Source organism: Saimiri boliviensis, chromosome 12, assembly GCF_048565385.1.
Source record: "Saimiri boliviensis isolate mSaiBol1 chromosome 12, mSaiBol1.pri, whole genome shotgun sequence".
Classification (NCBI taxonomy): domain Eukaryota; kingdom Metazoa; phylum Chordata; class Mammalia; order Primates; family Cebidae; genus Saimiri; species Saimiri boliviensis.
In genome coordinates, this window is record NC_133460.1 from 31,101,059 (window position 1) to 31,126,325 (window position 25,267).

Genomic DNA, 25,267 nt, shown 5'->3' on the forward strand with positions numbered 1-25,267 from the left:
ACTAATATGTTGCTACAAACAAAAAAAGCAAACAAAAACAGGGTCTTACAAAACTGAAAAGTAACATATCTTAAACTTAATCTTTTGTTTGTTTGTTCTTTTTTGTTTTTTGATACGAAGGAGTCTCGCTTTGTCACCCAGGATGGAGCACAATGGTGTGACCTTGGCCTACTGCAACCTCTACCTTCAGAGTTCAAATAATTCTCCTGCCTCAGCCTCTGAGTAACAGGGATTAGAGGCGCACCCCACCATGCCCGGCTAGTTTTTGTTTTAGTAGAGATAGGGTTTCAGCATTTTGGTCAGGCTGGTCTCGAACTCCTAACCTCATGATCCACCCACCTCCACCTCCCAAAGTGCTGGGATTACAGGCACAAGCCACCACACCCGGCCAAATTTAAATCTTAAAATAAGTAGAAAAACCTAATTTGGACATGGTGTCTGCAGAAAAAAAAAAAAAAAAAAAAAGCCAGAATAATAAAAGCTCCAAGAGGGACTTGGGCCATGCTTTGTTTCCTACACTGCCTCCACCTTTAATGCAGAAAGGGCCTTGTAAGCAAACATTCCTATCACTGAAGTGTGATGGACATGGAATCGCTTTTCTTTTTTCTGCTTTCATGCTCTCCAGGTGTGAGAAGCCCATGTCTCTGGAAGGAACACACTTCTGATATGGTTTGGATATGTCTCCCTCTCCAAATCTCATGTTAAAATGAGACGTTTAATGCCGAGGACAGGGCATAGTGAGAATGGCTTGGTGCCATTCCCATGGTAAGAAGCAAATTCTCATTCTGGTATTAAACCAATATGAGTTTTTCTTTTTGTTTCTTTATTTGCAGAAAAGTGATTTATTGAGAGAGAGAGAGAGAGAGAGAGAGAGAGAGAGAGACAAAGAAGAGAGAAAGTTTCCACAAGAGAGAGTGTGTGGAAGCGGGACCCCAGAGGGGAAATCGAGGAGGGGGAAGAGATCTCCCACTGTGCCAGATAATATGAGTTTTTCTAAATACTTTTTATAATACATCTGATCAAACAAGATTTTTCACTCTTTTTCTTGGCGGAAAAAACAATGTTGTCTCGCTATCTATTTGGGATTTCTTTGCTTCAGAAGGGTTGGACTCTAATGCCATATCTATACAGAGAGAAAAGAAAAAATATGTAATCACTTATAAAAATTTATCAACTCATTTATTCGACAAGGAAGCCATTTTACTACCTCTACTTTTATTCTTATCCATTGGGAAATGGGACAAAAAATTAAACATAAAGATAAATCTAAGACTCCTCCATTACATAACAAATTGTGCTAATAAAAAGATGGGAAAATGTATAAACAAAAAGTTGACATGTTTTCGCTAACATGAGAACAACTAAAGGAAAGTACATCACATGTTAAAATAACACAAGTGAATATGAGAAAATTTTAAAAATTTAAACCAATATGAGTTTTGCTAAACACTTTCTATTATACACCTCATCAAACAAGAGTTTTCACTCTTTTTCTTGGTGGAAAATAACAATGTTGTCTCACCATTGACTTCAGATTTCTTTGCTTCTGGATGATCAGAAGGGTCGGACTCCAAAGCCCTATCTATACAGAGAGAAAAGAAAAAAGATGTCATCATTATACCAATTTATCAACTCATTTATTCTATAAGGAGGCCATTTCAGAACTGCTACTTTTATTCTTATCCATCGAAATGAATGTATAGACATAAGGCGAAGCCAGACAAGGTGGCGCATGCCTATACTCCCAGCTACTCAGGAGGATGAGATAAGAAAATCCCTGGAACCCAAGTCAGGAATTTAGGCCAGCATGAGTAACATAGTGAAACTCTCTTTTATTTTTTAAAAAAGAAAGAGGTAAATGTTCCCTTTGAGTTGTGTAAAATCAACTTTTCATAAAATAAATCAAGATGGCAATACATTTTAAAAGAGAGGCCTATTTTACAGACAAAATATAAGATGTATTCTGGAGTTTAAACAATTTTTAAAAAGTAGCCGGGCGCAGTGGCTGACGCCTGTAATCCCAGCACTTTGGGAAGCTGAGGTCAGGAGTTCGAGAACAACCTGACTAATATGGAGAAACCCCATTTTTTAAAAAAAGGTAAAGAGTAAATTTGGCATATTTGTCACTTCCGTGTCATTCTGAAGACACAGAAAGTTCTGTTGAGCAGCTGTCTTCAATAGTCATGTGAGATCTCTGTCTTCATTTCTTCATCAGGAATACACAGGGAGAACATACACAAGCCTTCTTTGTATTGGAAGGGGCCAAAAATGACATACATAAACTGTATTTTAACCCTGAAGAATAACAGTAAAGAGCCTTTTTTGTTCTGTAATCCAACACTACCCATTATGAACTGTTGTGTAAAATCACTCACAGGCTTTCCCTACACCAGCAACCAGAGTATAAGTTTACACAAGTACTTAAACATTTTGTGTATAAAAGTATAATCAAATCACATATTTGTTTATTCAAAATTCTTAAACATCTTGAAAAGTGAGTATAGACTCCAATGTACAAAGTCACATCCATCATGAGTCTTAATCATTCTACCTCTGAAAAAAACTAAAAGCCCAATCAATGTTGTTTTTTTTTTATTTTTTTATTTTTTATTTTTTTTTACTTTAAGTTCTGCAATACATGTGCAGAACCTGCAGCTTTGTTACATAAGTATACATGTGCCCTGGTGGTTTGCTGCATCATCAAGGATTTAAACCCCACGTGCATTAGGTATTTGTCCTACTGTTCTTCATCCTCTTACACTCCACCCCACAATGAACCCCTCAGTGTGATGTTCCCCTCCCTGTGTCCATGTGTTCTCATTATTCAACTACCACTTACAAGAGAGAATATATGGGGTTTGGTTGTTGTTCCTGTGTTAGTTTGCTGAGAAGGATGGCTTCCAGCTTCTTACGATTTACTTTCTTTGAACAAGATGCTATTGTCAGGTAGGGGAAGGACAAAGGGGGAGCCATGGCAGCAAACACTCTCCACAGTTTTAACCTTCAATCTTTATGTCACACGTTAAAAGTCTATATTGACATTTCATGTCTTTTGAAAGTTCTGATCACGAACCAACCATACCTTATTTTTAGAACAAGGAGGTAAATAAAGTCTGCTAAGTCACCAGAATAAATCTAGAGACATTTTGTGTTAAATAAGAATTTTAAAGTCATCAGAGCCTCATAGGTAAACTCCTTTGGGGGAAAACAAACACCCATTTTTCTGCAGCCCTGGCCATGACATTTCATACCTTTCACAATTACTTTAAGCACCCTCCCATTTTCTTTCCTTTTGTGTTCAAATTACAGTTAGAAAAAAATAAGCACCTATCAAGGTGACTTAAAGCAACCCATTAACAATATCCTATCATCTCTCCCACGGCAACCTTCATTCTGATTTCAAAGAAGAAATCCCCAAATACTTCAGTATTAATTGTCCTGAGATTAGCTACTTTAATGAAGGAAATAATTAGGCACTTACCTGGTTCCTTCACTTAGGTACCATCTGGATAGATACAAAAAAAGAATGAGATGGGTACTGGAAAGTTGGGGTATTTGAGTTTTTATTGAAAAAAGGAAGAGAATATTCCAAAAAAGCCTCAACAAAATCCCACAGAATAATAAACAGAGCTACAGACAAGAGACATAAATAAATGGTCCCAGGCCAACCTGAGACAATGAGATGAGGGAGCAAGAACTGGGTATTTGGGATGGGAGGAGACAAGAAATTGACTGGACTTCCTAGAGAAAGACTAAGCGGTGGAAAAAGGAACGCAAGGCAGAGCCAGCCTTTGTTTCTGACCAGCCCTGGAAAAGCTGGCTACAGGCAAAAAGGAACCTGAGGTAGGGGATGCCCCCCAGGGGACCTTGAAGACACCAGCAGCCAGAGGGGTGGCCAGGGCAGATGGCACTGTCACCTCCTTACCTTCAGGCATCTCCCCATCACAGATGTCGTGCACAGGAAGGCCCTCACCAGCTTCAACAGACAACTCGGCAGGTTCTACAGCAGCCATGGACGCTGGGGCTGCCGTGTTCTCAGCTGCTGCCTCACACATTTTAGACTCAGCAGGACACCCTGACCCCTCATCCTGGTCCGACTCTTGGCAGACCTTGGGTCGCACACAGCAGCTCAGTATGTTCAGCATGGGGCGCCTCTACTCCTGTCTGCTGCCACCTGTGCCTCCGCTCACAGTGTTGGCCAGGCACTCCTGCTGCCCTAGGCCGAGGCTATGCCGCACTTTCAGAGATGGTCTTGCCGGCGGCTCACCTGGCCACCCCACAGCCCGGCCCCAGCCGGGGCTCGGGCCCAGGCCCTCACCCTGCCGCCTCTCCTGAGCTGACTTCTCTGGGAGGGTCAAAAACAGATGGCTAATTTAATAGGTTGGGAAACCAACAAGCGCTGAGAGATACAACAACTGCCTGAAGAGAGCACAAAAGGAGCTGCTCCTCCTTCTGCAGTCACTACAGACTGAAGCCCACTGGCCCAGGTGGAAGCCCAGGCACCTGACTCACAATGCCCCAGCCAGGCTGCCGCCCCTCCCCCACTGCCCCGGCTGCCCCACCCTGCAACTTATGATGCCACTGCTCTCCTGGCCCCTCCTTCAGTGCCAGTGAACTGTTTTCATTCATCACCCACCAGCTTCCTGAGCTTTTTAGTCCTAAAAACAGGGCGGTTCATTACTGGAAGCCATCTTCCTCTAGGAGTTCTATACAAAGTGGCAGTTAGCAGAGTGGGTCCCATTAGCAACCAAGTTGAACTTTTATTTGTTGACTCAATGTAGATAAACCTGAAATATTCCTCTCCTGTCTTCCAATGAGTGGTGGTTTTCGTCTGCAACTTGACCACAACAATCCCTGGGGCCCTAGCTCTACTCTCACTGAAGAGTTACGGCTGTGTGTCTTGAATGACACCTTGGAACCCATCCTGCCTCCACCTCCTTCTCCATAAAATAGAAACCTAACTTGTCCCCCAAGCTCTAAAGGGCTGAAACTTACCAACTTCCTTTTCTCCCATTTCTTCCTTTGATGGCAGGGACTTTCAGATTTTCTCTCTTTTACTAACAAAGCACTAAGCATGACTTTGTTACACAAAATCAAGAGCCGTAAAGTGGGTTACCACAGTCCTAACTCAATAAAAATGAATACTGAACACCTAGCAAGCAGTATGTGCCTGATAGTGTTCCAAGCGGCGTATGCTCATTTAGCCCTCAGAAACAATCTCACCAGTTTTAGAGAAGACATTAAGATGGAGAAGGTAAGTTATCTCCCCAAGGTCACATGACTGCCCAGGCTGGGGCCAGTATTTGATCTCAGGTACTATGAATTCCCCAATTCCTCAAGCGTGATTATCAGAAAGTGCATTATTCCATATTCACACCGCTATAAAGAAATACCTGAGGTTGGGTAATTTATAAACGAAAGAAGTTTAATTGACACATTCCACATGGCTGTGGAGGCCTAAGGAAAGTTACAATCACAGCAGAAGGGGAAGCAGTTACTTCTTACATGGTGGCAGGCCAAAGAGTTTGAGCATGTGAACGAGCAATTGTCAAACATATAAAACCATCAGATCTCATGAGAACTCACTATCACAAGAACAGCATGGGGAAAACTGCCCCCATGATCCAATTATCTCCCACTGGGTTCCTCCCACAACATGTAGGGATTATGAGCATTACAATTCAAGATAAGATTTGGGTGAGGACATGACCAAACTGTATCAGAAAGTACAGGTAGTAGTCAAGCTTGGAGGGGAAGTGACATTATAGAGTGGCATTTTTTTTAATATATTTTTTGATGTGAATTTTAAAATGTCTCCTGTTCATTCAACATTGATGAAGTCCCTTCTACATGCCAGACACCGTATGTGTGAAACAGCCCCAATCTCAATGAGAGTAGGCAGATACACAAAGGCTTAAAAAGTTCAGTTTTGTGAGACCACATTACTGAACAGTGTATGAACCTGAGATACAAACCCACCTCTATTGGGCCCCAAATTTGACGCTGGGGTAGTTTTAATTTTATTCTGAAAATTTGAGTCATTTTTTTTCTTTTCTTTTTTTTAAAAATTGCATTTTAGGTTTTGGGGTACATGTGAAGAACATGCAAGATTGTTGCATAGATACACTCGTGGCAGTGTGATTGCTGCCTTCCTCCGCATCACCCATATCTGGCATTTCTCCCCATGCCATCTCTCCCCAACTCCCCACCCGCTGCTGTCCTTCCCCTATTTCCCCCCAACAGACCCCAGTGTGTAGTGCTCCCCTCCCTGTGTCCATGTGTTCTCATTGTTCAACACCCGTCTATGAGTGAGAAAATGCGGTGTTTGATTTTCTGCTCTTGTGTCAGTTTGCTGAGAATGATGGTTTCCAGGTTCACCCATGCCCCTACAAAGGACACTAACTAATCGTTTTTGATGGCTGTATAGTATTCCATGGTGTATATGTGCCACATTTGATGGCTGCATAGTATTCCATAGTGTATATGTGCCACATTTTCCCTGTCTATCATCGATGGGCATTTGTGTTGGTTCCAGGTCTTTGCTATTGTAAACAGTGCTGCAATGAACATCCCTGTGCATGTGTCCTTATAGTAGAATGATTTATAATCCTTTGGATATATACCCAGTAATGAGATTGCTGGGTCAAATGGAATTTCTATTTCTAGGTCATTGAGGAATCACCACACTGTCTTCCACAACGGTTGAACTAATTTACACTCCCACCAACAGTGTAAAAGTGTTCCTATTTCTCCACATCCTCCCCAGCATCTGTTGTCTCTGGATTTTTTAATGATCGCCATTCTAACTGGTGTGAGACAGTATCTCAATGTAGTTTTGATTTGCATTTCTCTGATGACCAGTGATGATGAGCATTTTTTCATACGTTTGTTGGCCTCCTGTGTGTCTTCTTTTGTAAAGTGTCTGTTCATATCCTTCGCCCACTTTTGAATGGGCTTGTTCGTTTTTTCTTGTAGATCTGTTTCAGTTCTTTGTAAATTCTGGATATCAGCCCCCTGTCAGATGGGTAGACTGCAAAAATTTTTTCCCATTCTGTTGGTTGCTGATTCACTTTAATGACTGTTTCTTTTGCTGTGCAGAAGCTGTGGAGTTTGATTAGGTCCCATTTGTCTATTGGCTTTTGTTGCCAATGCTTTTGGTGTTTTGGTCATGAAGTCCTTGCCTACGCCTATGTCCTGAATGGTTTTGCCTAGATTTTCTTCTAGGGTTTTTATGGTGTTAGGTCTTATGTTTAAGCCTTTAATCCATTTGGAGTTAATTTTAGAGTAAGGTGTCAGGAAGGGGCCCAGTTTCTGCTTTCTGCACATGGTTAGCCAGTTTTCCCAACACCATTTATTAAACAGGGAATCCTTTCCCCATTGCTTGTTAGTGTCAGGTTTGTCAAAGATCAGATGGTTGTAGATATGTTGTGTTGCCTCCGAGGCCTCTGTTCTGTTCCATTGGTCTATATCTCTGTTTTGGTATCAGTACCATGCTGTTTTGATTACTGTAGCCTTGTAGTATAGTTTGAAGTCCGGTAGTGTGATGCCTCCCACTTTGTTCTTTTTGCTTAGAAATGACTTGGCTATGCGAGGTCTCTGTTGGTTCCATATGAAGTTTAAGGTGTTTTTTCCCAGTTCTGTGAAGAAGGTCATTGGTAGCTTGATGGGGATAGCGTTGAATCTGTAAATTACTTTGAGCAATATGGCCATTTTCGCGATATTGATTCCTCCTAACCATGAACATGGAATGTTTCTCCGTTAGTGTCCTCTCTTATTTCGTTGAGCAGTGGTTTGTAATTCTCCTTGAAGAGGTCCTCTACGTTCCTTGTTAGCTGTATTCCTAGGTATTTTATTCTCTTTGTAGCAATTGTGAATGGCAGTTCATTCTTGATTTGGCTCTCTTTAAGTCTGTTATTGGTGTATAGAAATGCTTGTGATTTTTGCACATTGATTTTGTATCCTGAGACTTTGCTAAAGCTGCTTATCAGTTTTAGGAGACTCTGGGCTGAGACAATGGGGTCTTCTAGATATACAATCATGTCATCTGCAAAGAGAGACAATTTGACTTCCTCCTTTCCTATTTGAATACCCTTTATTTCTTTTTCTTGCCTGATTGCTCTGGCTAGAACTTCCAGTACTATATTGAATAGGAGTGGGGAGAGAGGGCATTCTTGTCTGATGCCAGATTTCAAAGGGAATGCTTCCAGTTTTTGCCCGTTCAGTATGATATTGGCTGTTGGTTTGTCGTAAATAGCTTTTATTATTTTGAGATATGTTCCATCAATACCTAGTTTATTGAGGGTTTTTAGCATAAAGGGCTGTTGAATTTTGTCAAAGGCCTTCTCTGCATCAATTGAGATAATCATGTGGTTTTTGTTTTTTGGTTCTGTTTATGTGGTGAATTATGTGTATGGACTTGCGTATGTTGAACCAGCCTTGCATCCCTGGGATGAATCCTACTTGATCATGGTGGATAAGCTTTTTGATGTGCTGTTGCAATCAGCTTGCCAGTATTTTATTCAAGATTTTTGCATCTATGTTCATCATGGATATTGGCCTGAAGTTTTCTTTACTTGTTGAGTCTCTGCCAGGTTTTGGTATCAGGATGATGTCAGTCTCGTAAAATGATTTGGGGAGGATTCCCTCTTTTTGGATGATTTGGAATAATTTTAGAAGGAATGGTACCAGTTCCTCTTTGTATGTCTGGTAGAATTCGGCTGTGAACCCATCTGGACCTGGGCTTTTTTTGGGTGGTAGGCTCTTAATTGCTGCCTCAACTTCAGATCTTGTTATTGGTCTATTCAGGGTCTCGACTTCTTCCTGGTTTAGGCTTGGGAAGAGGCAAGTGTCCAGGAATTTATCCATTTCTTCCAGGTTTACTAGTTTATGTGCATAGAGTTGTTTATAATAATCTCTGATGATAGTTTGAATTTCTGTGGAATCTGCAGTGATCTCCCCTTTATCATTTTTTATTGCATCAATTTAGTTATTCTCTCTTTTCTTTTTTATTAATGTGGCTAGTGGTCTGTCTATTTTGTTGATCTTTTTGAAAAACCAGCTCCTGGATTTATTGATTTTTTTGTAAAGTTTTTTGTGTCTCTATCTCCTTCAGTTCTGCTCTGATCTTAGTTATTTCCTGTCTTCTGCTAGGTTTTGAGTTTTTTTGATCTTGCTCCTCTAGCTGTTTGAATTTTGATGATAGTGTGTCAATTTTTGATCTCTCCTTTCTTCTCATGTGGGCACTTATTGCTATATATTTTCCTCTAGAGACTGCTTTAAATGTGTCCCAGAGATTCTGGTATGTTGTGTCTTCATTCTAATTGGTTTCGAAGAACGTCTTTATTTCTGCCTTCATTTTGTTGTTTATCCAGTCAACATTCAAGAGCAAGTTGTTCAGTTTCCATGAGGCTGTGCGGTTCTGAGTTAGTTTCTGAATTCTGAGTTCTAACGTGATTGCACTATGGTCTGAGAGACTGTTATGATTTCCGTTCTTTTGCATTTGCTGAGGAGTGATTTATTGCCAATTATGTGGTCAATTTTAGAGTAGGTGTGATGTATTTAGAGTAGGTGTGATGCATTCTGTGCATATTATTTTCTTAGGTGATGGGAAGATGATCGGCTACTACCTAATGGGATATCTTCTCTCCTTAACTGACTTGTCAAGATATCAGAAGAGAGAAGTTGAATAAAGGAAGAACATGGAAAAGATTGGTCAAAAAGTTAGAAGAACATAGAAAAAATGATGTCGTTGGAGACACAAACCTCGTATTGATTTTTGGAAAATTTAGGGCCAATTAGTTGTGTAAGAAATTTGAATTTGTGATGACACCTGCGACCATTTTTTGATGTTCTTCTGGTTCAGCTGAGTGGTGTCACTGAGCCAACACAAAATGGGGCTCATCCAGGGATGAGATTTTGCCAGAGAAAGAACGAGCAGCAAGTCAGGGAGCTTAAGGCAATTATTAGAAAGTGACTGTCTAAAATTGCTTAGGTGGAAAGAGACAGATTGGATTTTTGTGTTTGTTATTTGGGGGAAGAGGTGTGCGGGTATGTACGTGAGATGTGTTGTTCATTCTCCTGAGAGAGAAAATGGGGGGATTAATGGACCGTAGTTCTGGATAAGGTGGAAAACTCTTAAAGTGGAAGTACTGGGGCAAGTGCTCTGACAGGCAGGGATGGTGTAGTCAGTCCCTTCACCTGGAAATCAGTAGAATGTTAGCAGTCCAGACTCAAACTTTGTAAAAAACAGGTGGAGAAAAGGAAGTCCCTCACAGTAACCGGCACCATAATCAAGACAGAATATTTCCAGAATAAATGGAGTTATCTGCTTTCAGCCCCAGGTGGTAGCTGTTCTCTGCCCTGATGATATGTGGTAATAATGTGTGATCCTCATATCTTAAAATGGAGTCACTCATCTCCAGTAGAATTAAGTCTACAGGGAAGTTGTCCGCTCATCCCCAAAGAGATAAACACATATGAATGGGTTGAGGTGATAACAATTATTGCTGCCTGAGATCATGAGAGACCTGAAGTGAACTGATAGGAAGTGAAAGGTGGCTGAGAACAAGAGAATGGACCCATCTGCAGAGGATCATAAAACCAGCAGAGACAAGATCTTGTCTAAGATGTCTTCAGAAGCTTTGTCCATGAGAACTGTAAGGACTTCTCCAGACCTGGTGGTTGCTGCTATGATCTCTGCCCCAAAGGAGCATCTGACCGTCATCCAAAGGCCTTCTGGACCCACTGGATTCTTCTGGAGGTACATTGGTCTCTTGAGCCATCACTGTGGTTTTTTATTTCCTTTATTCCTGCCTGTGTGTAGAATGATAATTGCCTAATTGATAGTGTGAATGAATACCTCTTGACAAATGGTAAATCTGAGTATATATAATTGGCTGCCATGTTACTGTGAAACCTCACAGCTTCAGTCAGTGTCAGCACAACTAGGCAGCTTATACACAATGCTCATATCAATGGGTATCATCTATAGGCACCTAATGACTCAGGTACTTTAATAGTCACTGATGAGTGTATCTCCAAGGAATAGTCCAACAACACACGGATGGCCTGACAGATGGTAACTATATGTCTAATCCAGGGTCATACTGAGTGGACATCTGCCAACCAGAGGTCATTCCCCCTGCCTGCCATTGAGCAGTTCAAAAGTGACTGGTGTGAGCAGACATGAGTGCACTTGCTCAAGTCACTATCTGCCTCTTCCATATCATCGTTAGGATCTCGGTGATTGTGCCTTACTGGAGTCCTACACATTTCACTTGCAAATTATATTTGAAAATTAGAGTAAATTACTATTTGCTAGTCATTCACAAAACAGTTTTTAAAATTGCAGTTCCAGAACCCACATTAACATCCAGTGACCCATAAAAAGCAATAGAGAAATGTATTAAATGTTCTGGCAACTATGTTGCTAGTCATTCACAAAACAGTTTTTAAAATTGCAATTCCAGAACCCATATTAACACCCAGTGATCCATAGAAAGCAACAGAAAAACGTATTAGGAAAAATGTCCTATCAGAGTCTGGCGCTGGCCTGGTTACCCAACCTCAGGCATTGGTCACATTAACTCACAGTGTTAAGAAAAATAGAAAGTACCAGCCTTGTTACTCAAGACGTTAGGAACTATCAATCTATTTAGATCAGGAGTCCCCAAACTACGGCCCAAGGGCCGCATCCGGTCCCCTGAGGCCATTTATCCGGCACCCCGCCGCACTTCAGGAAGGGGCACCTCTTTCACTGGTGGTCAGTGAGAGGAGCACAGTATGTGGCGGCCCTCCAACGGTCTGAGGGACAGTGAACTGGCCCCCTGTGTAAAAAGTTTGGAGACGCCTGATTTAGATAGATAAAGAATTTTAGAATTATCTTTATCCAAAGATAAAGAAAAGCCCAATCCAACTATATTATTGCAATAACAAGAGATTCAGATTGTACATTGCCATTCTACCACTGGAAGCTTGTTTCATTTTCCCTCAAACTTGGAAAGGTCACCATCTCCCAATGTAAATTCTCATAGGAAAAAGAGAAAACTCTCACTTCCACAAGAATGTGGCTTCATCAGGGCAAGCGTGGCACATAGGAGGTGCATGCTATCTGTTAAATGATGTCTTCACAGTGACCAGGCCTGCTAGGCTGTTCCAAGGAACATACTTGGCAAAGCCATAGGGCAGTTAGGGTAAGATATTTATCACATCCTTATCTCTGGGAACTTACACGTTTTTGAAGCCATACCCAATTTAGTAAAAGCGTAAGAGAGGTAGCATGGCATGACAATATTTAACATATTCCACTCAACAAAACAACAAATACATGCATGTCCCTCAGATGACAACAGCCACGCCAACTGTCTGTGGCAGCATCTCCTACCTGACACGACCGTCACAGGGCCTCAGATCTCGGTCAACTTCTGCTGGGTGGACTTGCGATGAGGCACTGTATCCAAGTGCTCTTTCCAACTTTTGGAGGCCCCATCACCATCACCACTACTGGGGGCTCTAGTGGAGTTCGATCAACCACTGGAATATGATGCTTCTTTGTCTTCAAAGCCTGAATCCTATTCATGGAAAAAAAAAAAAGTAAACTTACTTTCAAAATAAAATAAAAGGTATCAAGCATATAAGTAGACATTTTTTAGTATACTTATAGAGAGTACTTCAATATATTAATTAGAGAGTACAACAGACATTATATAAATATATTTACTTGTCAATTATTAGCTTGATAACTTCCGGTCCCCATCTAAATAATTGCTGTTCAATAAGTTGTAACAAGATGACTTCAATAGTATAGAGAATTGAAAATTAAACACTCCTTAAATCTGACTTTTATAAGTGATTTTAATAGTTTTTTTAAAAAAAACAAAAGGTAACTACCAAGGCAGTGCATCATAATGGACAAGAGCAGAAGCTGTAGAGTAAATTTGACTCTCCTACTTACTGGTTATATGATTGGAGGTAACTTGTTTTCTTGACCTCAGTTTTCTTATCCATAAAATGAGGGCAAGAATGATTCCTATTATGGTAAGGTTGCTGGAAGCATTTAGTTGAAAAATGTAAAAGTACACTGTGAGGCATATCACAAGGACTCACTAAATAAAGCTATGTTAGTATTAAATATTGTAATTTTTGTATTTTATGTTACAACTATGTAAAACATATCCAGAGGGAAAAAGCACACTTATCACCATAGAAACAGTTTAAAGCTTAGGAATAAATAAATTCTATGAATTCTTTTATCTTGAGCAAGAAACACCAACCAGTGTGCAGACACCGGAGGCAAGGCAGCTTCTATGGGGAAGGTTTCCCACGTTTTCATGAAAGCCACACAGCATGCATCTCTATGTCCTTTGGAGCTGGACTAGACTCGTGAATCAAAATGTCACCTGTGAGAGGCTCCTCCTATTTAAAAAGAATCAGTGGAAGAACCACCAGACTGCAGCTAAACATACCAGTGAAAGGACCAAGCCATCTGCACAGTAGACCGAACCGCAAAAGCTTTGGGATTTCTCTTCCGGGCATCTTCTTGGTCTCCTAGCTGGAGATCCCGCAGATGCCACTTCTTTTTCTTTTCAGCTTTGGGCCCACTGTTTTTCTTTCTGTGTTTCTTCTGGTCCTTAGCCTGCATCGTGGCTATTTACCAATAACAAGTAACTCTAACCTACAAGGAAGAAGGTTGAAGTAAGGACTGGGAAAAGCATTTTACAATCCAGGCAACACCCAGGGAAAAACAGTAAATTTCACTTATTTATTTATGAAGACATAATGTATTTGTTCACTGAACAGGGGTAGAAACTGCTTAACCATCCCCAATTTTATTTTTCTCTGTCATGCTATAAATTAGATGAGTTACCTCTGCTAAGGTTATATTTTATGGTTAAGTTACTTTTTATTCATCTTAAGGGTCAACATCAGCAATATCTATTTCTGCAAGGATGGAAATATTCTACATCTGTACCTTTCAGCCATTTAGCCATTAGCCACATGTGGTTACTTAAAATGTACTCAGAGCAAATAAAAAAATGAATTTTTAATTAATTTCATTCTAACTCTAAATAGTCACTTGTGGCTACCATACTGGACAGCTCATACCTAGACATCAACTGGACTAATGAAGTGATTTCCTAACTTAAATTTCAATAAAAAATGTAAAACGTTTTTATGAACTTCCAATATGATCATAGTATTACTTTTAGTATCTGTTGACTGTAAAAGCTCCTAAAGCACAACTCATCTACGTACACTTGAAAAACAGCAGCATCTCTTTGTGTGAGAAATGACTGGTTCTAGATGATGGCTGGAGACCCCATGGACTTGACAGAGACCCTTCTAGTAATTTTTGAGCTACTTGGCAATCTGTGGCCAATAAATTGGTAATCACTGAATTAGTGAGGTTTATAGGAAATTGGGGTACATAAAATCTGACAGCTTGATTTTTAAAAAGCGGGGCAGGGTGCCATTTCATTCAATTAAGGTAATGCATTAATTCCGTTTAATAAATATTTGTGTCTGTCTATGATGTGCTAGGCACTATCGGACTTGCAGAGGGAAATCCAAACCAGTATCTTCGGTGCCAGGCAATAAGGGCTACACTGGAAGGCTGCACTGGAACACAGAGGTGAGTCAGTGCTTCTCACAGGCACACACATCAGTGGAAAAAGAAAGCCTTTTTTTTTTCTTTTTTTTTCTTTTCTTTTTTTTTTTTTTTTTTTTTTTTTTGAGACAAAGTGTCTTTCTGTCTCCAGGCTGGAGTGCAGTGGCGCGAGCTCGGCTCACAGCAACCTCCACCCACAGTGTTCAAGCGATTCTCCTGCCTCAGCCTCCTGAGCGGCTGGGACTACAAGGGTACGCCACGATGCCCACTAATTTTTTGTATTTTTAGTGGAGACAGGTTTCACCAAATTGGCCAGGATGGTCTCAACCTGTTGATCTCGTACCCCCTTCGGCCTCCCAAAGTACTGGGATTACAGGCATGAGCCACCAAGCCTGGCCCAGAAAGTCTTCATCTATCACCAGAATATCAAGGAACACCGGCCGGGAGTTAGCAGAGCTGGGCACTAGGAACACTTTGAAACGAACAGCTGTGTGATTTCAGAGATTATGTCTCTTCCCTACCATATTTTAGTTCCGAACTTGTACTAATGTTTCTCTCCCTGTCTTTCTTCTCGGTAGGAAAAGCACAATTTGGGGTCAACAGATCCAACTCAGGTCTACGTCGTCTGCTGGGACCCCGTCTACAGGAAACGAAGTCTCCCCGCCACCTTCCCTCCGCGTCCAGTCGTTCTCCCAACGACCGCAAGACACTTTCCGCACATGCGAAATATGCCGTTCCTCGGGAGCAAAGATTACTGGGATGACCGGGGGACGACCTTCCCAAATCGTGCAGCGGACGAGGCAGGATCCCCCCAGTGCCTCAGACGCAGGGTCCCCACGGCCCCCTACCACAGCCTGCGGCACTGACCCACCTCCGTTTGAACTGCTCAGGCCGGAACGGAAACCACCGGAAACGGAAATTCGCTGTTGCGCAGACACCCGGAGGGAAACAAGAAGAGGAAAGCAAGAGAAGGCCGGGGGACGGCTGTCAGGAGAAAGGCGAGAAAGGCTCGCGAACAGCTGAGTGTGGGCGCAGGCGCCGTCCTCGAAGTGCGTTCCACAGGTCCACATCTCTGCCAGTTCCTCCCCAGCCCGCCCTTGGAATCCGAGGCCTCAGCTCCCGCGGTGGGACTCCCCAGGAGCGAGCGCCACACTTGCCGGAGTCTTCCCCGAAGGCCAGGGCGGCTGTGGGACTCTAGGGCATTCCAAAGCAATCAACTCAGCAAAGAAGAGCTAAAAACTCAGAGATTACATCTCACATACTGTGATTGATCAAGTCACTTAAAAAGAAAGGACCGTTCTCATTGGGTAATCTCAATAGGCTGAATCACACCCCAGCATCAGCACCTGTAGCAAGCAGAAGTCAGAAGCCAGAGAGGCAGAAAGCAGATACTCAGAAAAAGCTTGGCGGGGAGGGGTGTGGGGGCCATAGGGGGAGCGGTCTGTAACAAAGGAAAGACAAAGTCACCCCATACAACCACTCATTGGCTTATGACAGCAGGCCACATCAACCACAACTGTTTGCAGCCTGAGGTGGCAGCATTCTACATGCTCACATCTGTGCTAATACTTTCCTCCCCTCTGCTCCCTCCCTGATGGCTCTTTCCCCATCCTCCCTGACAGCTGTCACATTCTAGAGCTCCTCTTCCTCCACCTACTCTTTCGTTTTGGTGATCTGGTGTTTCCCAGTTCAGTCTCTTGATGTCTTTCTGTATTATCTCATCCTACATTCACTCATTCCTCTACCCAGTCCCTATCCTTGATAAGCACACAATCCAGTGGGGGAGACAGATGTGTCACCAGAATAGGTACAATACATCACAGTCAATGCTGTGAAAGAAATATAACAAAGGGCTGTGAGCACATATTCATCTGTCATTACCCCACTCTATGTCTTCCAAATCAATACTCTGCCTTCCCATTCTCTTATAAATCAGTTACTAAATCCTGTATCTTTCCAAAATATCCCCTGATCTCCACTTCCACCTCAAAGTTTAGGCTTCATTTCTCGCATGACTATTTCTACCACTTCCTATTATAAACATAATTCACTATATGGCCACTTTGTCACATGAGCAATCTCCCCAAAAGAGATAACATACCATACCATCCCCTTGCTTTGCAACACCTAATCTTTCCAACGTGTAAGAAATGAAGTCCAATTCCTTGGCATCAAATAGCATCTTTTAAAAGCAGGCTGAGTTCCACTTTCAGTGCTCACTACCTACGTTATCTTTGGCAGGTTATGGTCTCTAAATTTTCATATCCACAAAATGAGCATACTAAAAGAACCTATCTTCTAGGATTGCTGAGGACTACGTAAGAAACTCAATGCCAGGAACCAGGACAAAACCCAGCACTCAAGGTAAACTATTATCCTGTGCTGTCTCATCTACCTAGAATGGCCTACTCTCCAATAGGAGCAGATAACTAAGCTTTTCTTTCATATATTTTAGAATGATTAACAACAAGAGTTAAAGACAATCCTCTGGTTAATCTTGAACAGACAAAAAGTTCAATTAACCAATACCTTGCCATCATAAAATTTTAGTTTATCAAAAGTTCACCATCAATTATTTAAAAATAAGTACCCATTTTTTTAAAAAAGTTGGGTTATTTTGTTTGTTTTCCTATTTAAGTTCAGAAAAAAATGAAAATATAATAATGTAGTTTTCTATAACATAAAATACACATAAATAAAATTTCATCTCAATTGCATATTAACTTTCTAAATATATATACATAACCAAATGAACTCTAGAAACTTAAGGAAATAAAAGTATGCATCAGACAGGAGCATGACATTCATTCTCAGATACAATAAAAGACAAAAATCACTGACTTTTTTCTTTTCTCTTTTTCTCTTTTTAAGTAGAGATGGGGTCTCACTGTGTTGCCCAGGCTGGTCTCAAACTCCTAGGCTCAAGCGATTCTCCCACCTCAGCCTCCCAAAGTGGTGGGATTACAGGCATGAGTCACTGCACCCAGCCACACTGACTTTAAAATAGACATATAATAATATAAATTTAATAATATAAAACCTACAAAGCCTATAATGAGGAAAAACAGATCAGAAATAATTTTCAAGAGATTAATATATTTATGATACTAGTGCTAATGAAAATTGGTGAGAAGACTCCAGTAAATTTATGGATGATGGACAAATAAAGGAGAAAATAAAACTAGAAGAATACTGCTTTTGTTTTTCTACTATGGACTGTGATGTTAGACTGCAAGTAACCTTGTTTTTAAAAAATAAACTTTTAAAAGCAAAAACCTATAATGTATGATAGAGCTAGTCAACCAAACTGTACTGGAGTCAGTGTAAATCAGTATCTTTTAGAAGTAAATCTGATCATATTTTTCAAAATTAACAAAACCTTCATACCCTCTGACTTTGTCATCCTGCTCCTAGGCCTTTAGCTTAAAGGAAAGAAGCAAAATCATGAACTATACACTAACTGCATTACCTGCAAAATAGTAAGCAATCTAGATGTGCAATTATTAAGAAACAAGTCACTGTAACACCGCATAATCATCTAAAGGTATAAAAACTATAGCAAAAATGAAACATCAAATATGAAAGCAAATATTCAGCATTACTTTTATGCTTTATCGTTTAAAAATCACTTAGATATGACAAGAGACAAGAAGAAAAATTAAAAGTTTGTTTTGATTCTTAAAATTTCTTTGCAGTGAGCCAAGATCGTGCCACTGCATTCCAGTCTGGGCAACAAAGTAAGACTTCATCCCCCTCCACAAAAAAAAAAAAAAAAAAAAAAACATTTTCTTGAAAAAAAGAACACAAACACCAGGAAACATAAATAAATCCTAGCATAACTACGCCTATCAAATGTTTAAGATGGTGAATGGGGATAATCCATTCACCAAACACAGGAAACTGAAAGATGCAGAAAAGGAAAAATTGCTGAGAGCTCTCCAGATGGAAGAATGACACAGTGGTGAGTTCTCTGGGTTTTCTTTTTGCCTCATTTATCACAGTTTTGAAACTAAAGAAACCAGTGGCTCAGTCAAGATAATTCATGCAGACCAAAAAAAAAAAAAAAAAAAAACAGCCCCAGTAAAGGCCTGATGCATTTAACCAAATAATCTGGAAAGGGGCAGCCTAGCAAGGCAGAAAACTTTTAGACAATAACTGTCCCACTCCAGCAAAACACCATGAAAAAGACCATGGCCCCTATCACCACCAGCCCAGGTGAGGTTGAATGTGGAGCCTAGACTTACACTCTGGCAGGACTGTAAAAAGGCACCAAAGACCCCTTTTGAGTCAGGTAAGTCCAAGTAGGGAACTGAGAATTTTATTCTCAACAACCGGTAATGAGGCCACTCCCGATTGTCAATGAGGACCACGTGGGCAGCCTGGACTTCCACATCTACCCGGCAGTAAGGAGGGGCCTCACCTGACCTCAGATGTCGACAGAGGCGAGGTGGAGAACAGAGGCTTCTACTTCCACCTGGAAGTAACAAGGCGGTGACCCCTCCTTCCTTTGCCAGAGAAGTGCCAGGGCATGCCAGCTAAAACAGAAAGTTTAAGTAAGACCCACAGGTTCATATTACAGGAAAATATCCAGATTTCAAGTAAAAATTACTGATCACACAAAGAACCCGGAAGATCTCAAACTAGATGAAAAATAAAAAGACAATTATAGAGGCCAACACTAAGATAAGAAAGAGGTTAGGATTATCTGACAAAGACTTTAAAGCAGCCATGATAAATAAATTAATTAATTAATTGTGTGTGTGTGTGTGTGTGTGTGTGTGTGTGTGTGTGTGTGTGTTTTGAGACAGACTCTTGATCTCCTGTCGAGGCCTGGTCTTGGCTCACTGCAGCCTCCACCTCCCAGGTTCAAGCAATTTTCGTGCCTCAGCCTCCTGAATAGCTGTGATTACAGGCACATACCACCACGCGCGGCTAATTTTTTGGTTTTTTTTTTTTTGGTAGAGACAGGGTTTCTCCATGTTGGCCAGACTGGTCTCAAACTTCTGGCCTCAAGCAATCCACCTGCCTCCCAAAGTGTTGGCATTACAGCCGTGAGCCACCGCGCCTGGCCAATATTTTAACAAACTATTGGAACATGCATGAAACAAATGAAAATAAGTAGAAAAACTCATCTAAGAAATAGATGTTTTAAAGAAAACACTCTGGGCCGCACTCCACCTCCTCGTGCGGGTGGCCGAGGCGTAGCGCCGCGACCCGGGTAACCCTGCGAACATGGCCTGCGAGCGGCGGAGCCTGCGGGCTGTGCTCTGCACCCTGCGCGCGGTCCGGTCACCCGCCGCGTCCTGCCCGCCGAGGTCCTGGCAGCTGGGGGCGGGCGCCGTCCGGAAGCTGCGCGCGGGACCCGCTCTGCTTTCGGTGCATAAATTCACAGAGAAACATGAATAGATAAAAGCAGAAAATGGTATTAGAACAGTGGGAATCAGCAATTTTGCACAGGAAGCCTTGGGAGATGTTGTTTACTGTAGTCTGCCTGAAGTTGGGACAAAATTGAATAAACAAGATGAATTTGGTGCTTTGGAAAATGTTAAAGCTGCTAGTGAACTTTATTCTCCTTTATCAGAAGTCACCAGTCACCGAAATTAATGAAGCTCTTGCAGAAAATCCAGGACTTGTAAACAAATCTTATTATGAAGATGGTTGGCTGATCAAGACGACACTGAGTAACCCTTCAGAACTAGATGAACTTATGAGTGAAGAATCGTATGAGAAATACATAAAATCTATTGAGGAGTGAAAATGGAACCGCTAAATAAACCAGTAGGATTTAAGGCAACCCAGCAGTGTTGTCTTAAATTAGTGGTGGGTAGAAGACTTAGAATAGCAACTTTTAGCATTACTGATGGGGAAAAATCTACTGTTGACCCTGCTAATGAAAGACAATGCCCTTTAGCTTTCTAATGATTATACATAAACATAATACATGTCTTTTTCTCAATATCCTATGATTTTTAAACTAGGCTTTAGTATTCAGAATTCATGAAATTATCCATGTTAAAAACTAGTTATAAAAATTACATAATTCAGAGATAACATTGTTATTCTTAAGCCTTATATGATATTGTAACTTGTGTACATCCATACGTGGATTTGGGGTGAAATACTTAATGATCTGTCCACTGGAAATAACTGGGAGTGAAGGAGTTTTTGTTACTTGTCCAGTGTCAGATGAAGAATAACACTATCTTAATTTTGCAATACACTGCATTTGCTGGTGCTATTTTTATACAGTGAAGCAACAGCTTTGCAGCAAAATAAAATACTTCTTTGTTTAAAAAAAAAAGAAAGAAAAAACTCTGAATGGGCTCAACAGCAGAATAGAGGGGAGAAAAGAAACACTGAACAAAATAAAGCAGGTGCAGCTACGCTAATATCAGGTAAAGTCGATGTCAGAGCAAAGAAAATTGCCAAAGAGAGAAGAACACCCTATATGTGATAAAGTGCAAATCCTTCAAGAAGACAATAATTCTGTATGTACCAAATACCAGAGCTGAAAAATATGTGAAGCAAAAACTGATAGAATCGAAAGCAGAACTCAACAATGGAAACTTCAACAACTTCTCAATCATTGTGAGTACAACTGGGCAGAAAATAAGCCAGGATGTACAAGAACTAAATATGACATCAAGGAATAGTATCTAATCAACATTTATAGAATGCTCCACTCACCAGCAACAGAATACATATACTTTTCAAACGCCCATAGAACATATACCACGATAGGTAATATGTTGTGTCACGGAGTGCAGTGGCATGATCTCAGCTCACTGCAACCTCTGCCTCCCAAGTCAAGCAAATTTCCTGCCTCAGCCTGCCTAGAAGCTGGGATTACAGGTATGTGCCACCACACCCACTAATCTTTGTATTTTTAGTAGAGATAGGGTTTCACCATGTTGGCCAGGCTGGTCTTGGCCTCCCAAAGTGCTGGGATTACAGGTGCGAGCCACCACGCCTGGCCAACAAATTGAAAATAACTGAAATGATAGAGAGTAGGTTCTGTAATCATAATGAACCAAACTAAAAATCAGCAACAGAAAGATAATGTGACAATCTTCCAACACTTGCAAACTAAACAAAATACTTTTAAATGATTCATGAGTGAAAGGGAAAACATCAAAGAAAATTTTAAACATGCATTTAACTGAATGAAAATTTTAAAATGTAACATATAAAAATGTATGAGACACAGCTATAGTAGTGCTAAGAGGGAAATTGATAGCACTAAATACATTCATTAGAAAAGAGAAGAGATTTCAACTCAATTATCTAAGTCCCACTTCAAGAATCTATAAAAGAAAAGCAAAATAAACCCAGAACAAGCAGAATAAAGAAAATAACAAAGATAACAACAAAATTGGCTGGATGCAGTGGTTCATGCCTGTAATCCCAGCACTTTGGGAGGCCAAAGTGGGTGGAAGACCTGAGGGCAGGAGTTCAAGACCAGCCTGGCCAGCAGGGAGAAACCCCACCTCAAATAATAATACAAGAAAATTTAGCTGGGCATGCTGGTGCATGCCCATAAATCTCAGCTGCTTGGAAAGCTGAGGCAGGAGAATCACTTGAACCTGGAAGGTGAAGGTTGCAATGAGCCAAGATCGTGCCATTGCACTCCAGCCTGGGCAACAAGAGTGAAACTCTGTCTCAAAAAAAAAAAAAAAAAAAAAAAAAAGTTAACAGCGAAATCACCAAAATTGAAAACACGAAACTACAGAAAATCAATAAAACAAAGAACTTTTTAGAAAAAGATAATTCACAAAACTCTTGTAAGAATGATAGAGAATAAAAGAGAGAAGACAAAAATCTCAAATATCAAGAACCAAACTGGGATAGCTCTATAGATCCTACAGACAGCAAAAGAATAATACAGAAATACTACAATCTACACTTATAATAAATTTCACAGCTTAGATGAAATGGATCAATCCCTCGAAAAAAGCACAAACTACTGCAGTTCACTCAATGTGAAATAGATAATCAAATTAGCCCATTAGCCAGGTGTGGTGGCACGCACATGTAATCCCAGCTGCTAGGGAGGCTGAGGCACGAGAATCATTTGAACCTGGGAGGTGGAGATTGCAGTGAGCTGACATCATATCGCTACACTCCAGCAAGGGTGACAGAATGAGATTCCATCTCAAAAATAAATAAATAAATAAATAGCCTAACAACTATTAAGTAAATTAAATGTATAATTTCAAAACTTAAAAAAGAAATTCCAGACTCAGATGATTTTATTAATGAATTTCATCAAATGTTTAAAGAAGAATAAATACTCATTCTATGCAATCTGTCTAGAAAATGGAAGTGAGAGGAAGCACTTCTCAATTTCATTTTATGAAGTTATTATTAACCTGATACCCAAACTAGATATGACAAGAAAATAAAACTACAGACGAGTATCCCTCATAAGTATAAATGCAAACACTCTTAACAGAATATTATCAAACAGAAATTAATAATATACAAAAATATTTATATACCATGATCAAATAGGGTTTATTCCCAGGGATCCAAGGCTAATTTTAATATGGGGAAATTAATCATTGTAACCCACCATACAAACATACCAAAGAATTTAAAATCCCATGATCATATCAATATATACAGAAAAGGTACTTGACAAAATTCAACACCGATTCATAGCAAAACTCTTGGAAATATAAGAATAGAGGACAACTTCTTTAACTTGATTTAAAAAACTATAAAAACTTGTAGCTAACATATTTAATGGTGAAAAACCGAATGCTTTCCTCCTGAGATCAGAAACAAAGCAAGCAGTCTGCTCTCAGCGATCTTATTCAACATAGTGCTAGAATTTCCAGCTAGTGCAATTAAGGCAAGAAAAGGAAATAAAATGCATACAGGTTAGAAGGGAAGAAATCAAACTGCCTCTATTTGCAGAGGACATGATTGTCTGCGTAGGAAGTTCCAAGGTATCTACAAATAAGCTCCCAGAACTAATCCACCATCAATGCAGCCTGCAGGATAAAAAGCCATCTTTTTCTGTATTCTAGCAATACATTGAAACTGAAATTAGAATACAATACCACTTACAATTGCTCAAAGAAAATTAAATACTCAGGTGCAAATATTAAATAACATATACAGGATTTATATACTGAAAACTACACAATGCTGATGAAAGAAATCAAAGAAGATCTGAATACGCAGAGCAACACATCATGTTCATGAATTGGATTATTCAACACTGTTAAGATATTAACAAATTGATATATAGGTATAAAGCAATGACTATTAAAAATCTCTCCCCAAATTGATATATAGGTATAAAGCAATGACTATTAAAAATCCTAGCAAAATGTTCAACACTGTTAAGGTATTAATTCTCCCCAAATTGATATATAGTATAAAGCAACAACCATTAAAAATCCTAGCAAAATGTTTGTAGCTATAGATGATTCTCAAATTTATAAGAAAGGCAAAAAAGCAAGAATACTTAAAAGTTTTTGGAAAAGAAAAAGAAGAAATCTGCCTATTCAATTTTAAGACATAGAGTTACAGTAACCAAGATTGTGTAACTTGGCAGAAAGTAATCACACAGATCAGTGGAACAGCACAGAGAACCCAGAAGCAAACCCATACAAAAATGCCCAACTGACTTTGACAATGGTGCAGAAGCAATTCAGTGGAAGAATAATGTTTCCAACAAATGATACTGTTGGACATTTACAGGCGAAAATAAATAAACAACAAAGAAAAACCTTGACCTGTGTCCTACATCTTATACAAAAATTAACTAAAAATAGATCATGGATAAAGATATAAAATGTCAAACTATATAACTTTTAGTAAAAAACTTGGGAGAAAATCTACAGGATAGAGGACCAGGCAGAGTGTTTTCAGAAGTGATACCGAAAGGATGAGTCATAAAAGGAAAATCTGATAAATTGCTCTTCATCGAATTAAAAGCTTTTGATCTGCAAAAGTACTCTGTTATGAGAATGAAAAGACAAGCTCCAGAATGGAAGAAAATATCTGGAAACTACATGTCTGACAAAATGCTTGTGTCTAGAATATATAAAGAACCTCAAGATTCAACAGTCAAAAAAATAATGCAACTCAAAATGGGCAAATATATGTAGAGATATTGTACTGAAGAGAATATACAGATGGTGAATAAGCACATGAAAAGATGTTCAACCTTTTTAGCCACTAGGGTAATACAAATTAAAACCAGAATGAGATAACCTCACGTAGCTATCGAAATGACTAAAATTAAAAACAGGCCACACATGTTGGCTTATACCTGTAATCCCAAAATTTTAGGGGGCTGAGGCAGGAGGATGGCTTGAGCACAGGAGTTTGATACCAGCCTGGATAACAGAGTGAGACCTGTCACTATAAATAAATAAGTAAATAAATTAATTTAAAAATGGAGACAACATCAAATGCTAGTGAGAATGTAGAGAAACTTCACCACTGACACATTGCTGGTGGGCATGTAAAACGGTACAGCCACTCTGAAAGACAGCTTGGTAGTTTTCTTAAAAACTGAACGTGCAACTACCGTTAACACCATTACACCCCTGGGCATTTATTCAGAGAAATGAAGCCTTCTGTTCACACACAAAAAAACTATATGCAAATGTTGATAACAGCTTTTTTGGTCATAGCCCCCACAGT

The 25,267-nt window shown here is 40.1% G+C and overlaps 2 protein-coding genes and 1 pseudogene across 2 annotated transcripts in view; 1 reads left to right on the top strand and 2 right to left on the bottom strand.

Moving 5' to 3' along the window:
- The window catches only part of LOC141580566 (cyclin-Y-like protein 2), a 43,049-nt gene extending 30,645 nt beyond the window's left edge, over positions 1 to 12,404 (bottom strand). Inside the window, exons 1-2 of the mRNA XM_074382199.1 lie at positions 12,383 to 12,404; positions 1,523 to 1,582 (exon numbers count right to left, since the gene is read on the bottom strand). The gene's annotated coding sequence lies outside the window, so the exon portion shown is untranslated. The remainder of the gene's footprint in view (positions 1 to 1,522; positions 1,583 to 12,382) is intronic.
- Positions 6,253 to 15,513, bottom strand: LOC101027562 (ribosome biogenesis protein BMS1 homolog). The gene is made up of 3 exons (XM_074382198.1): positions 15,477 to 15,513; positions 13,464 to 13,672; positions 6,253 to 12,569 (listed from the first exon to the last, which is right to left on the bottom strand). Exons 2-3 carry the CDS (start codon positions 13,637 to 13,639, stop codon positions 12,416 to 12,418), a joined length of 330 nt encoding a protein of 109 aa, XP_074238299.1. The 5' UTR covers positions 13,640 to 13,672; positions 15,477 to 15,513; the 3' UTR covers positions 6,253 to 12,415.
- A 4,324-nt stretch (positions 15,514 to 19,837) lies between these two features.
- On the top strand, positions 19,838 to 20,376 carry LOC101052578 (glycine cleavage system H protein, mitochondrial pseudogene; annotated as a pseudogene).
- Positions 20,377 to 25,267: the final 4,891 nt, after the last annotated feature.